The sequence below is a fragment of the Pinus tabuliformis genome, chromosome 2_1 (assembly GCF_031772625.1).
Source record: "Pinus tabuliformis cultivar Carrire ecotype Pingquan chromosome 2_1, CPIR1, whole genome shotgun sequence".
Lineage (NCBI taxonomy): Eukaryota > Viridiplantae > Streptophyta > Pinopsida > Pinales > Pinaceae > Pinus > Pinus tabuliformis.
Genome location: NC_142299.1, coordinates 852,164,201 through 852,178,197, shown reverse-complemented (window position 1 = coordinate 852,178,197; position 13,997 = coordinate 852,164,201). Strand labels below are relative to the sequence as shown.

The 13,997-nt window shown below is 39.4% G+C and overlaps 1 protein-coding gene across 4 annotated transcripts in view; it reads left to right on the top strand.

Moving 5' to 3' along the window:
• The first annotated feature begins 4,405 nt into the window (after positions 1-4,405).
• LOC149203333 (uncharacterized) overlaps positions 4,406-13,997 on the top strand; it is a 197,369-nt gene continuing 187,777 nt past the window's right edge. Inside the window, exon 1 of one of the 4 annotated variants that reach the window (XM_089403404.1) lies at positions 4,406-4,856. In XM_089403404.1, the coding sequence (XP_089259530.1) occupies positions 4,683-4,856 (174 nt within the window). In that variant the 5' untranslated portion in view covers positions 4,406-4,682. The remainder of the gene's footprint in view (positions 4,857-13,997) is intronic. The other 3 variants (XM_089403403.1, XM_089403406.1, XM_089403405.1) reach the window with 3 other exon arrangements.

The following is a 13,997-nucleotide window of genomic DNA, read 5'->3' as shown; positions in this document are numbered from 1 at the left end:
GCCAAACACTAATAAACATAATCATATGGTTGTAGATAAATGAAGTGAGTTTTTGTACAATCTGTTAAGATTCCATTTTCCTTTCATTATTGACTTCATAAATTGGAGATTTTGGCAGCCCTGGTACTCATGTATTCAGTAGTGGGCTTTGTTTGTGACAAGATGATATTCAAAAATATTTTATGTCTTCGATGTATCTTTGCACCTTTAGGGGCAATTGCTAGTTTTATTCTTTATTTACAACCAATTTCCATCTATGACTTCATTTGAATTAAAAAAAAATTAAAAAGTTGTTTATTAATTAATGATAATTCTTTAGTCAAAACTAGTTGTTATATTCTAACGGCTAGAAAACATCTCTCTTCATCTATTTAATCTAATGCCATGATCTGGTTCTTCATCTTGTCCTGAAGATGAACCACACTAGATGGTTCGAAACACGTCGACTTAAAGTTTCTTTATGTGATTTTTACCAAAAGATCTCTCAACATTCATAATATGGATCACATGAGCTTGAATTCATAAGATAAATTATCCTAAACAACATCCATATATATATATATATATATATATATATATATATATATATATATATCAAGTGGTCTTAGTTCATCAGAGATTACATTAGGCTTGACCCATGGCTTGAGAAACCGCGACCCAGGGGCATCTAACCTGTCAAAATCACTCGGGGATCGCACTCAACCTGGGCCACACCAGCCCTTAACATGACTGGAATTTTTCTCACAGAGTTTCAAACTAGTGACCTTCACATCAAAAAGTGACTTAAGAGTACACCTCATCACTGTCTATTCTATGCCTCCAGGAAAATTTCAAAATTTATATTACCTACTTCTAAACAGATGATTTTCCAGGGTACCTTGAGGTATAAAATCATACACGAGTAGCCCCTGATCATCATCTAGGCAATACCCAATGGGTTTCACCAAATTAAGAAGGATTAGGTCCCAAGAAAATTGACTTATGCATGCACAATGAATTTAAGTAAACAAAAAAATAAAGCAACATTCAGAAACTATTACATGAGCCCATGTAATAGGACATGCAACAATTTATCTATTAATTGAGGAATTTATCCATCAGCTAAAGAGATAAGGATGAGTTGTAATTAGTTGGTCAGTTAACTAAGTCAAGTCCGATTATATTTGATTTAAACAATTTGTTTAAATTAATGTGAGTTTAGTTAGTTAATGCTTGCATGCATGTAACTGCTGCACTTCAGATAACTGAATATTCTCTCATAAATAACTCATGCATGTCAGTTTAGAGAAAGACCCAGTTGAGATCAGAGGAGGGACAATGTACTATCAGTTGGATGGATTTTTCCTATAAAGGAAAATCATCCAAGCAGAAGGATCAAGGTTCCTTGAGGATTGTGCAGTTTTACAGGGTGTGAGATTAGTGTTACACTTGGTAATAGGAGGATCACCCAGGAAAAACTGCGCAAGGAAATAGGAGGCTTGGAGGGCAGAGGAGAAGGCTTAGGAGAAGTCTTGATTGCCTGTGAGCATCCAGGAGGATTGCACTGAGAGCTGGCTAGCTGTGAGAGCTAAGGCTTTGTGTAATCCTTATGTATTTCCACCTTCATCTGTGAGGATTGTACTGAGAGCTGGCTAGCTGTGTGAGAGCTAAGGCTTTGTATACATCCTATGTATGACAATACAGAGAGTGGGGTTTTAGGCTAAGGCTTTCCCTAGGTTATATCTTATGTGTTATGGTTGATTACTTCTCATTCTCAGTTATATCTATTCATGCTTGATGTTGCTTATGTTCAATTAAGCTTCCACAAAGTTTATGGTAGATGTAGATCTAGTATTATGCTTTAGTACATTGCATATATCAGTTTGATTTGCAAGTGAAATTTCTACATGATATCAGTGAGCTAGCTGATTTGTAGAGAAAATTCTACAAAGTTTGTAGCTATGCAAATATGAATAATTCATTTAACAAATTAAAAAATTGGTATTAAAAATACATACAAAATGCCCATGAAACCTAATATCCACACGAATCAAATAACATACCAAATAAACCAAACATACCAATCCCACTTTGTATCAATACTTTTCTATTGAACAATCCCATTGACCTATGTTTGATCAATTACTAAACACTAATATAGGTATTTTATATTATCTATGAAATTTACTAAAAGTTAGAATAATGTAAAAATAGAGCGCCATTCTCACATATACCATGCAATTGGGGTTCTAGTTTGCTTATTTAATGTTAGTGAAAAGTAAAACTTTATAATAATGATGTAAAATATATAAATTTTAGTCTAGAAAAAGATTATAAAATGGGTTACGATACACTCTATAAGCATCTATGCATACATGCAAACAAGCGTCTGTATGGTATAGGTGGACCCTAATTTCCCCACACAACAAATTTATAGAGAATCATTTGAAAATTGGATAATGAAGTGGGTTTAATCTATTTATATGGCTACATATCATGAATGCAAATCACATGATCAGATGATGTATAATTCCCTAGTAATATATCATTAAAAAAGAAACACCATATAGAAGATATACATTCGTTGAATAATAGGTAATACTAGCTACATTATGCATTATAAAACCATAAGACTAAAACTTGTAAACAACACGAAAGCCATAAAACTGACATCAACAACAAAAAATGATAAAAAATGTAAAAAACACAAATAACACATGATCTTTGATTTCCTCCAAGAAACATACATAAATAACTTCAAATCTATTGAATTCATTTGTATCGGTTCAATCAAAATGATATGAAAGTGCACACATGCCATACATATCATTAAAGCAATTATTTTCCGCGTTGCAAGAAACATAATAACATGGAAGGTACATGTATTCTATTTATACAAAATTAACTATGCAGAAGGGATGTACACACCTTGATGCATGTAAAATACCAAACTCCAAAATTATAAGATTTTTTTATTTTTAATATTGAGTTTTGTAGGTGCAAGGTTCGACTCCACTATGGATAAAGCCACACTTGTGAAGCTTCCTCTCCCTTATGACTATTGTGGTGAAGTAAATGTAGTTCTTTACTACTGAGCCGACTCTGCCAAGTTGTGTTTGCATGTGACCACCACGTCCATTGTGCCAATGCCCTATCCAAGAAGAATTTCCATTCCAAGATCTGCAATGGATGCAAGGACTAGCTCATTATGGTTAACTATGTAGATGGTGATGCAATTCTTTACCACGAAAGTGACTAGGATGCGCATGGAGGAGCCTCCATTGGCCACGACCATTGCCATTCGATCGAAGGTTTCACAAACTGCCCCTTTATTGAAATTATGGCCACTAGGTGGGGTTTCGATCTTAGTGGCAAATCTCTCAATAACTCTACTTCATCCTTCAGGCTTTTCGATACCCAATGCGGGAATTTCTCACATCCCTCAACTACATTGTATCAGGTCATATGAAATATGATCTTGTGGATCCCTAACTCTACATGTTGTCCTCAAACTCTTTAGGACATCATTATCCCTATTCCAAGCTCGGAGCCCTCGTATTCTTGGCCCCATACAACTTTGTTTGAGTTGCAAGGAAGATAATATTTCTAGATTGACCTCCTTTCGTACAAAGAGATTCACAATGAAATACAATCCTTTTTTTGTTGTATCTAGAAGAATCAACAACTAGGTGTACTCACATGAAATAAGGTTGATTTATACTCCTACCACTATAATGTCTAGGTGAATTGATACATGCCCCCATACACAATCCCAACGGTTAATTAGAAGGGATTTGAACCTCAAAATCCATGAAAACTTCATATCATAATGATCACTAATCAAATTACCCCCTAAAAACTCAATACAATATAATCCTTACATTAATATATTCACATTTATTTTTTTAAAAGAATATAAAAGCCACATTTATTTTTTTAACAAAATATAAAAGCCATTTGACAAATTTTAATATTCTAATTTAAAATATATATTTTTAATTTTCTTCTCTATCTTACCATATTCAACCACAATTAATTATTTTTCTCATACTTAAAATCAAAAACTCAAAAATATATTTATTTTTATTTACAAGATTTCAACAATGGGTTATTTTTGAAAAAAATATAACAAAGTATTGAAAATCCAATAAATTTTTAAAACTACAACTATAACTATTCAAAAAGTGAGTTGTATTTAGTTCAACTTTTTGGAAGTTTTTACGGTGGGTTTTTCCAGTGAAATTTCTCTAAAATCCCGGCAAGAATTTATTGAAATGACAAGTTTAATGGGTAACCTGTGCAATTGAAATGCCCTATGGATTTTCCGTAGCGCTGCATCCAGATATACAATCGAAGGACAAAAAATCACACTTAAAACAACTCCTTCCAAAAACACAAAACACATCAACTATCGACTATACAATTTAACCATAGCAATTCATTGGGCGTTTCCCGATTCTCGTGTATTTATATTCAATACCCTAACCAACACGGAAAATTCAACCTGTGAGACCACCTCTCATATGACATACATAGAATCCCGTGCGGTTGGGCGATTTGCCGCTCCAGCCACGTAACCTGCTTTACTTCCATCACCGTTCATCTGAGTCAAGATTCACATACAAGTCTCTACTACCATGAAGTCTCACTGATAAACCGGATGTTTCAGACAAGAGGCAAGTGAGCAATATTACAGTGATGCAATGGAGCAATCCTTGTTTGAGCATCTGCCAAAGCTGGTGAGAGCAAAAACCCAAGAGACAATCGAATACATTCTACAGTCTCTCTGGCGGACTCGCAAATCTGGATTGGCTTCAGCCGAGAAAGTCCACATTCAAGAACTCCTCGAGCTTTCATCACAGGAAGAATTGGACCCTGTAAGTTACCCTAACTTTCTTTAATGTTGACATAATACTAGGTAAGGCAGACATTTTAAATTTTATTCGGTGTGCACAATGACCCATCGAATTAGTCACCTGGCATACAGCTACTGAAATTTTCCCAAAGATGATGGTCTGCCTGAATTGGACCCAATGCTGAAACTCACTGTTTTTTAGTTTAACCTAGACAAGGGCTGCATGGCAAAGGCCGGACTTCCTTGTTAGGTGCCAGGTCTGAGAGAGACTATTCTGCCAAAATTGTCTGGGACTTGCAGCTGGCCCCATCTCTTCTAACTCACGCCATGCACATTGGGTAGAATGGAACCCTAAGATTATCACGAGATCAACATGTGAATATTTTTCTCTCTTTCTTTTGGTGGAGAGAGGTTGTGGTTGGGCATCTTTATTTCATTCTTTTGGCTAATATATAGAGAGGTTGTGGTTGGGCATCTTTATTTCATTCTTTTGGCTAATATATGTGGTTATTACAAACATATATTACAAATTGTGCTGGTTAATTTGTGTTCAATTTTTATTGGAGTCTGTGTGTTTAATTTCATTGTAAACCAGTAATAGGAGATAAGATAAGATAATTGTATTTATGTTTACCTAATGACTTCAAAGTAGGTCAAAAGGACTGTTGAGTACACTGATGTCCATAAAATGTGGGAGAACCAAAAGGTATCTTATAAAAAATACAATGGATGAATATAAAAGTTACAATGCAGGACGTGATACAATATATGGAAAATACAATGGATGAATATAAAAGGTACAATGCAGAAACATAAAAGATACAATGTATGGAATGCCCTTACGAAGAGGATCAAACCCATCTCTCCTAACATCCAGACTGACCAAAGAGCACTGAAAAATATTCCACAAAGTTTGCTAGGCTGATGAAGGGTCAGTGGGAAGTACTGACTGTCCACTAGCTCGTTGTCTGGGGGAGTTTGTGCACTGCTGAGTCTAGAAAAAGAGAAGCAACTGGAACGCATAGTCAGATGACTCATCTTGGTGCACAATTTGAAGAGGAAAGAGAGTAAGAGTGCGATTCAGGCTCATAACAATTTATTAAATAAAGAAAAGAAAGCCCTAAATTTCACCAAAAATGATATTATTCAGGCCGTCAAGATTTTGCCTAGTTTCGAATCTTCGATTACTTGGCAAATTACTCATCAGTCCAAGTAACACTGGCCGAGATTCTGGCGACTATTATATGGATTGCCGCGTTTTTACCAAGTCAACTCAGCTCACTTCGGTGCTGAGGTGAGTAAAGTTGCCAACTACTGGTCAGACCTGGCCAGTCCTGACACTTTGCCGAATAAACTATTTGGTTGGAAAGGAAGGGCCGAATAAACTGTAACTCGTAAATAAACTATTGTTACGAGTTACAGTGGTTCGCATTAATTATTGCAATGTATGGTGACCGTTGGAGATAGAGTTTAAACTTTATACTCTGTTCGCGAGTGATATGAGAATGGAATCATGGATCAATAAATCTAGACTGTAGAATGACATTGGTTCATCAGCTAGTCACTAGAGGCAATCTGTTTCATGATAGCTTTCGCAGAATTGGTTGACTTGTTACTAATTTCAAGAGTAAATTCTTATGAACTTGTATTTCTTTTGGTAAGATGAAATGAAGTCGGCATAGTGGTTTCTGGTTGACTCTCTGTAGCCAATTCAATTTCCGCTGGAGTCTCCAGTGTGGAATCTCTTGCGTTTGTACATGGCTTTGGTTGTAGCCTAATATTGGAAAGCAAATTGAATGAAGTTATGGCCTTTTTTTAGCTAAAATGTTAGTTTCCCAAACTATAGCTTCGTCCAGATAAAAAAATATTTAATTTATTCTCTTCAGGTGGGCCTTTGCGTATTTACTTCTAAGATGGTCACAGCAATGAAAGAGTTCTTTGAGCAAGGGAAATGCACATCTATGATCAAGAAGCTATTAAATTGAGACTAAAGACTTGGAAAAGGGTGTTGTTCTATTTGTCATGCATTTCTGGTGTGATGGTTGTGCAAAAGTCAATTACGGGGTGCCGTTATCTCATAGAGATTTTTCGTGAAAAATATTCATATATATGCACATTTGGTAACTTGGATAATTTACATATATAAGTGTACAAGTCCATTGTTTGTTGGAACTTACGAATTTGTATCCCAATGTTTTTTTTTTGACAGAAACGGTTATGGGGTATTTATATTCCTCTTGGCCTGAATGGCGAAAAGCTGATTACATAGAGGACTTTTGTGTCCTGGTGCATCTCACTTCTATGAGTGAGCATGCCTCTAAATCTTGTAGACTTCTTCCTTGATATAGGGTCTATATTTTCGATTTCTGAAATTTCCCCCCACTTAGAGATACAAACAAATTTCTTTAAGAGCAAACAGTAAAACATGGTAGCAATCAGAGAAGAGGGCAATCATGGGATGGGGTCCCATGATTCTTCTTCATCTTCTTGCTTGATCCCTGCTGAGAAGAGGGCAGCTTTGTTGCCTTCAATGTCCGCCTCTTTATTAAGAGCTCTCAACACATGGAAGTAGTTTAGCTTCTGAAAGTCTTTTCCAAGGTCCTTGATTCTAGATATCAGTCTTGCTAGCTTGAGGTTCAACATTGGGGAGTCAGATATCATTGCATTTATATTATTTTATAATGATCTGGGAGTCACTGATTACATTAGCTTCATCAATATTTAAATCTTTGAGGAACTTGAGGCCTTGAAAGAGGGCCAGAGCCTCAGCTTGAATGTTGGATGTATGTCCAAGCCCCCAAGCGAAGGAATGGGTTTTTTCCCCATATGGATTTACAATAACACCTCCTGCACCAGCTTTGCTCGGATTTCCCTTTGCTGCCCCATCAAAGAATAGAGAGTGCCTTGAATGCGATTTGAGCCAGTCTTGAAAGTCAGCTTCAGATTTTCTTATTTGCCAGTCTTTAATAGGGAGGGTGTTTCTGACTGCTGGTTGGAATTGCAAGTCGAGGAGTGAACCCCAAGTAATGTCCTGTTGGCTGAGATTAGTACTGTCTTTAATATCAGTCAAGCACTCCTTTATATGGCATTTAATTTTGATTTCTAAGGCCTTGCTATTCTGGTTAGTGCTTGTTAAATTTGGACAACTAGGTCCAAACTCCATGTTCTGATGCTCAAATTAAGAGGCTAATATTTTTGTTGGATTCCTCTTTCTGAGAGGTGTAAAATCCATATAAAAATAGTCTTAATCCGATGAGCAGAACTTATATTTTGAATTTATTATTCTTAATAAATTATATGTGCAAAGGTCAGCCAGTTTTGTAATGTAGGCTCACATGCCCAACAGATGTGTCACACACCCTCATTGATGGATATATATATACAGGAAAAGTTGGAGAGAATTTGATCACAACACAACTCACATCTTCCTCTCTCATCCTAAAAAGTACGAGCTACCTGGAGGACGAATTTCAGCCACACGTGGGAAGGACGAAGAGGATTTTTCTGCTGCTAGGGTTTCGCAGAAGTTTGACCAGCGTTGACTTTGGTCAACGCTTGGTCCAAACAAGCTGAAAACTTGTGGGAGGCTCGATTTTTGAAGGCCATACTACCTGGCACAAAAATCGAGGTCAAAGGGTTGACCGTTTTGCTGCTGCGTTGACCTTTAGCTTGCTGCCCCTGCGTTGACTTTTCAGGACAGCGTTGACTTTTGTAGAACTGACTTGGGTTGACTCATCTACTGGTTGGAGGGTTGTTGTGACACATGCTGGGATGGCTGACCAAAGGAGACTTTGCTGGTTGAAGCATCCTGTTGACCGCCGAAACAAACACATACATTTTTCTTGTTTCTGATTTGTCTTCTGTAAGATCTGCTTATATGTTCTATCTGCATTTTGCTTATCTACTTGTATGATTGCTGTGAGAAAAGTGAAATTGCTCTTAGCATAGAACATCTACAAAACTTTACATGGTATCAGAGCTGAGGTGAAGACAAACTCTATCTATAGCAATCATCATCGAAGGAAATGGATTCCTCTAAGCTTGAATTCAGGGAGAATGACAAGCTGACTGGAAGTGATGACTTCCATGCCTGGAAGATGTTATTAGATCTCAAATTAGAAGATCATGATCTCCTAGATCATGTGACAGGGAAGATTCAAGAACCTCCATCAAATGCCTCTGCTGCTGTTAAACACAAGTATAAGAAGGGAGAAATCAGAGCAAAACTGCTGATCAGGGAATCCATAAATAAAAGTCTGGTTGCCTACATATCTGAACTAGGCACATCCAAGGAGATGTATGACAAACTGATACTTATGTTCCGAGTAAACAATGTGAACCAAGTGCTATTCCTCAAGAACAAGTTGAAGAATATGAAGAAGGGTCGAGACGAGTCTATTCAAACTTTCTTTATGAAGTTGACCGAAACCAGGAACAATCTGCTAGCTATTGGGGAGACAATAGCTGATCGTGAGATGGTTCTCACCGCACTTGGAGGACTTCCATATGAATGGCAAGTATTCACAACTACCATTCTCAACAATAATACCATCCCTAACTTTGATGAGCTTCTGTCTAGATGTATGCAAGAAGAAACAAGGATGAAGGAATTTGATAATGAAAGAAATGCTGCCTATGTTGCTCATTCCCGAAAGAAGAACTCTGGTGGTTCCAAGGACAAAGGAAGGACTAAGACTCAAAAGAAGAAGGGTAAATGTTTCACCTGCCATAGGACTGGACACTATGCTAGAGAATGCCCCTTCCAGAAGAATTCTCCCGATAGTGACGACAACAACAACAACCAAAGGAATGGGAATCAAAGAAATGACAAATCCAAAGGAAAGAGGAAGGCTCACTTTGAAGGAAACCATCCACCTTCTAAAAGGACCAGAAATACCAGGTATGAGGAGTCTAATGTTGTTGATAAAAGAAATGAGTATATTCTAATATCTGCTCTCTCAGCTGCATCTCCGCCCGACACTATGGATGTCTGGCTAATCGATAGTGGTGCCTCAAGACACATCACCGGATTCAAGGAAGCACTTTCTGACATGGTTGAAAGGGATACTAATCTAGAAATTATCCTTGGGGATAATGCCACTTATCCTGTGAAAGGGACCGGGACTGTGACCCTCCACTTGTCTCAAGGACAAGTCCTCCATCTACAAGATGTACTCTATGTACCCAAATTGAAGAAGAACCTTGTGTCTGTATCTGCCATGGAAGACAAAGGATTCAATATAACTTTCTCTGATGGAAAGGTACTCATGTGGAAGAAGAGCTTCAAGGAAGCTATCTCAATTGGTTTTAGAGTTGGTACACTCTACCAGGTTGGAGGGAGTCCGTTGGGAGCTATGACTTGTGATACTATCCGTCAAACCGAACTATGGCACCGAAGATTTGGACACCTTCATTACAAGGCTCTTCCCGAAGCAAGGAAGGTGGTGACAGGGATGCCTGATTTTGGAAATAATCATAAAGGTGTATGTAAGGGCTGTGCTGAAGGAAAACATACAAGGGGACCTTTCCCCTCAAGTGTCACAAAGACATCTGAGATATTGCAACTGGTCCATTTTGATCTTTCCGGTATGTTGCCTGTAACATCCCTGGGGGGATGTTCTTACTATATGACATTTACTGATGACTTCTCTCGCAAAACCTGGATATACTTCTTGAAGAAGAAGGATGAGGCTTTCATGTGGTTCTGTACCTTCAAAGCCTTGGTGGAAAATATGACCGGAAAGAAGATCAAGATTTTGAGGACTGACAATGGCACTGAATATGAGTCAAATGAGTTCAAAGACTTTTGCAGAGAAGCTGGCATTAAGAGGGAGACTACCACTGCATATACTCCTGAGCAGAATGGTGTTGCTGAACGCAAGAATAGGACTATTGTGGAAGCTGCCCGTGCCATGCTATGTGACCAGGGTCTTCCAAAGTTTCTGTGGGGAGAAGCTGCAAATACTGCTGTGTACATTCAAAACCGATGCCCTCATTCCGCTTTGGACTCCAAAACTCCCGAAGAGGTTTTCTCTGGTAAGAAACCTGATGTCTCACATTTTAGAATTTTTGGATGTCCTGTCTATTTTCATGTGCCGAAAGAAAAGAGAAGTAAGCTGGATGCTACTGGGAAGAAAGGAATGTTTGTGGGCTACAGTGAGACTTCTAAGGCATATAGAGTCTATGTACCTGGTCAAAGGGAAGTAGAGATAAGCCATGATGTCACTTTTGACGAAGATGCTTCCCTGAAGAAAGTAGTAGATCTTCCTAGATCTGAAGAAAACCATGAAGAAAGACCTGGAAATCTGGAAGAACCCCAGGATGAGACTATGCCTGATGTTGAAGGGCCAATGGACCCTATTGATCCTTCCCCTTCTCTAGGAAAGAGGCCATCATGGCTCAGGGACACCCTCGAAGATGCTGAGGGTCATGCTGCCCCAAGGGGAACATTCCGAGAAAGCAAGAAGCCGTGTAGATACCAAGGGTATCTAGCTGCCATGAGTACTATTATACAATCTGAACCTGGATCTTTTGAAGAAGCCATCAAGCATCAAGTCTGGAAGGATGCTATGCATGAAGAATATGAGGCTATTATGAAGAATGATGTCTGGGATGTGGTCCCGAGACCGAAGGACAAATCTGTTGTCACCGCTAAATGGCTCTACAAGATTAAACATGGATCTGATGGGAGTGCTGAAAAGTTTAAGGCAAGATTTGTTGCCCGTGGCTTCTCTCAAAAGGAAGGAATTGACTATGACGATATATTTGCACCTGTGGCTCGATATACCACCATCCGATCCATCATAGCCCTTGCTGCTACGCAAGGATGGAGTCTTCATCAGATGGATGTCAAGACCGCTTTTCTGCATGGTGCAATAAAGGAAGAGGTGTATGTAGAACAACCTCTGAGATTTGAAGTTCAAGATCGAGACACTTATGTCTGCAGGTTGAAGAAAGCCCTCTATGGGTTAAAGCAAGCACCCAGAGCTTGGTATGAGAGGATGGATAGTTACTTGATGAAGCTGGGCTTCACTCGAAGCAATGCTAATCCAAACCTTTACTTTAAGGTTGAGGAAGGAAAGCCTCTCATTCTAGTGCTGTATGTGGACGACCTCTTCCTGACAGGTGATGACCCTCTCATTCATCAATGTAAGAGGGAGCTTGCTGCTGAGTTCGAGATGAAAGACCTAGGACTGATGCACTATTTCCTAGGCCTGGAGGTCTGGCAGAGACCTGAAGAGATTTTCCTTTCTCAAGGAAAGTATATTGTGAAGCTTCTGGAAAGATTTGGGATGGTGGACTGTAAGTCCGTGTCGACACCAATGGAACTCAACTTTAAGAAGTTGAGTGGCAGCGCTGCAGGGCCTATCTTGGCCAATCCTACTGAGTATCGTCAACTCATAGGAGCTTTGATGTTCTTAGTGAACACTCGTCCGGACATATGTTTTGCAGTGAATACTTTGAGTCAACAGATGGTTGAGCCTCATCATTTTCACTGGGTTGGTGCCAAGAATCTTTTGAGATATCTTCGGGGCACGATAAACCATGGGCTGAGATACACTGCCGGGAGTGTGATACTCCGGGGATATACTGATGCCGATTGGGCTGGCAGTGTGGTGGATCGTAAGAGCACATCTGGATGCTGTTTCAATCTTGGTTCTGCTTCGATCTCATGGATGAGCAGGAAGCAGAAGTCGGTGGCTTTGAGCACCGCGGAGGCCGAATACATTGCTGCTAGTATGGCCTGTTGTGAAGCAGTTTGGTTGAGGAAGCTCTTTAGTGAGCTGTTCCAACATGTGCTAGATACCACTGTAATACTCTGTGATAATCAGAGTGGGATTCGTATGACTGAGAATCCTGTGTTCCACGACCGATCCAAGCATATTGATATCAGGTACCACTTTATCCGGGATATGGTACAGCGAGGCGCCGTAAGGCTCGATCATATAGGAACTGTTGAGCAGGTCGCGGATATTCTCACTAAGCCCCTGGGGAAGGTCAAGTTCCTAACCTTCCGTGAGAGTCTTGGTGTCGTGGAAAGACCCTATGATGTGGGTCCTGTTGGAAGATGAGCTCTGGGAGCTCTGGGGGGCTTTGGGGATAGCTTCTCGGAGCTATAAGCACTCATAATGCTTCTGCCCCACCCTTGTGATTATTGAGCTGGTTCGCCACTCATTTAATCTGTGCCCCGTATGCATCCTCCCATTGAGTTCAGGGCTCATGGGAAGTACCTCTCATTTGGCCAATGAGGTGTGGAAAAGCTAGAGACTATTAGCAAAGACTGATGGACGCATCAGAGATTGCCGTACTCTCTATCTAGGATGGCATGGTCCAACCACTTGATCTGGGATCAAGATTTGTGAGGTCTGGGACCTCTGGACTGATTATGTCAGTCGGGGAATGATGTCTTTGTGACTGACCCACTTCTGTTCTGAAATAAAGAAGCCAACAAAGCAAGTTTCGGCGGGATGACTCACGATGTTAATTGCACTAATAGATGGAGTTCTCCCTAGTTGAGAGGGAGTGTTAAATTTGGACAACTAGGTCCAAACTCCATGTTCTGATGCTCAGATTAAGAGGCTAATATTTTTGTTGGATTCCTCTTTCTGAGAGGTGTAAAATCCATATAAAAATAGTCTTAATCCGATGAGCAGAACTTATATTTTGAATTTATTATTCTTAATAAATTATATGTGCAAAGGTCAGCCAGTTTTGTAATGTAGGCTCACATGCCCAACAGATGTGTCACACACCCTCATTGATGGATATATATATACAGGAAAAGTTGGAGAGAATTTGATCACAACACAACTCACATCTTCCTCTCTCATCCTAAAAAGTACGAGCTACCTGGAGGACGAATTTCAGCCACACGTGGGAAGGACGAAGAGGATTTTTCTACTGCTAGGGTTTCTGCTGCTAGGGTTTCGCAGAAGTTTGACCAGCGTTGACTTTGGTCAACGCTTGGTCCAAACAAGCTGAAAACTTGTGGGAGGTTCGATTTTTGAAGGCCATACTACCTGGCACAAAAATCGAGGTCAAAGGGTTGACCGTTTTGCTGCTGCGTTGACCTTTAGCTTGCTGCCCCTGCGTTGACTTTTCAGGACAGCGTTGACTTTTGTAGAACTGACTTGGGTTGACTCATCTACTGGTTGGAGGGTTG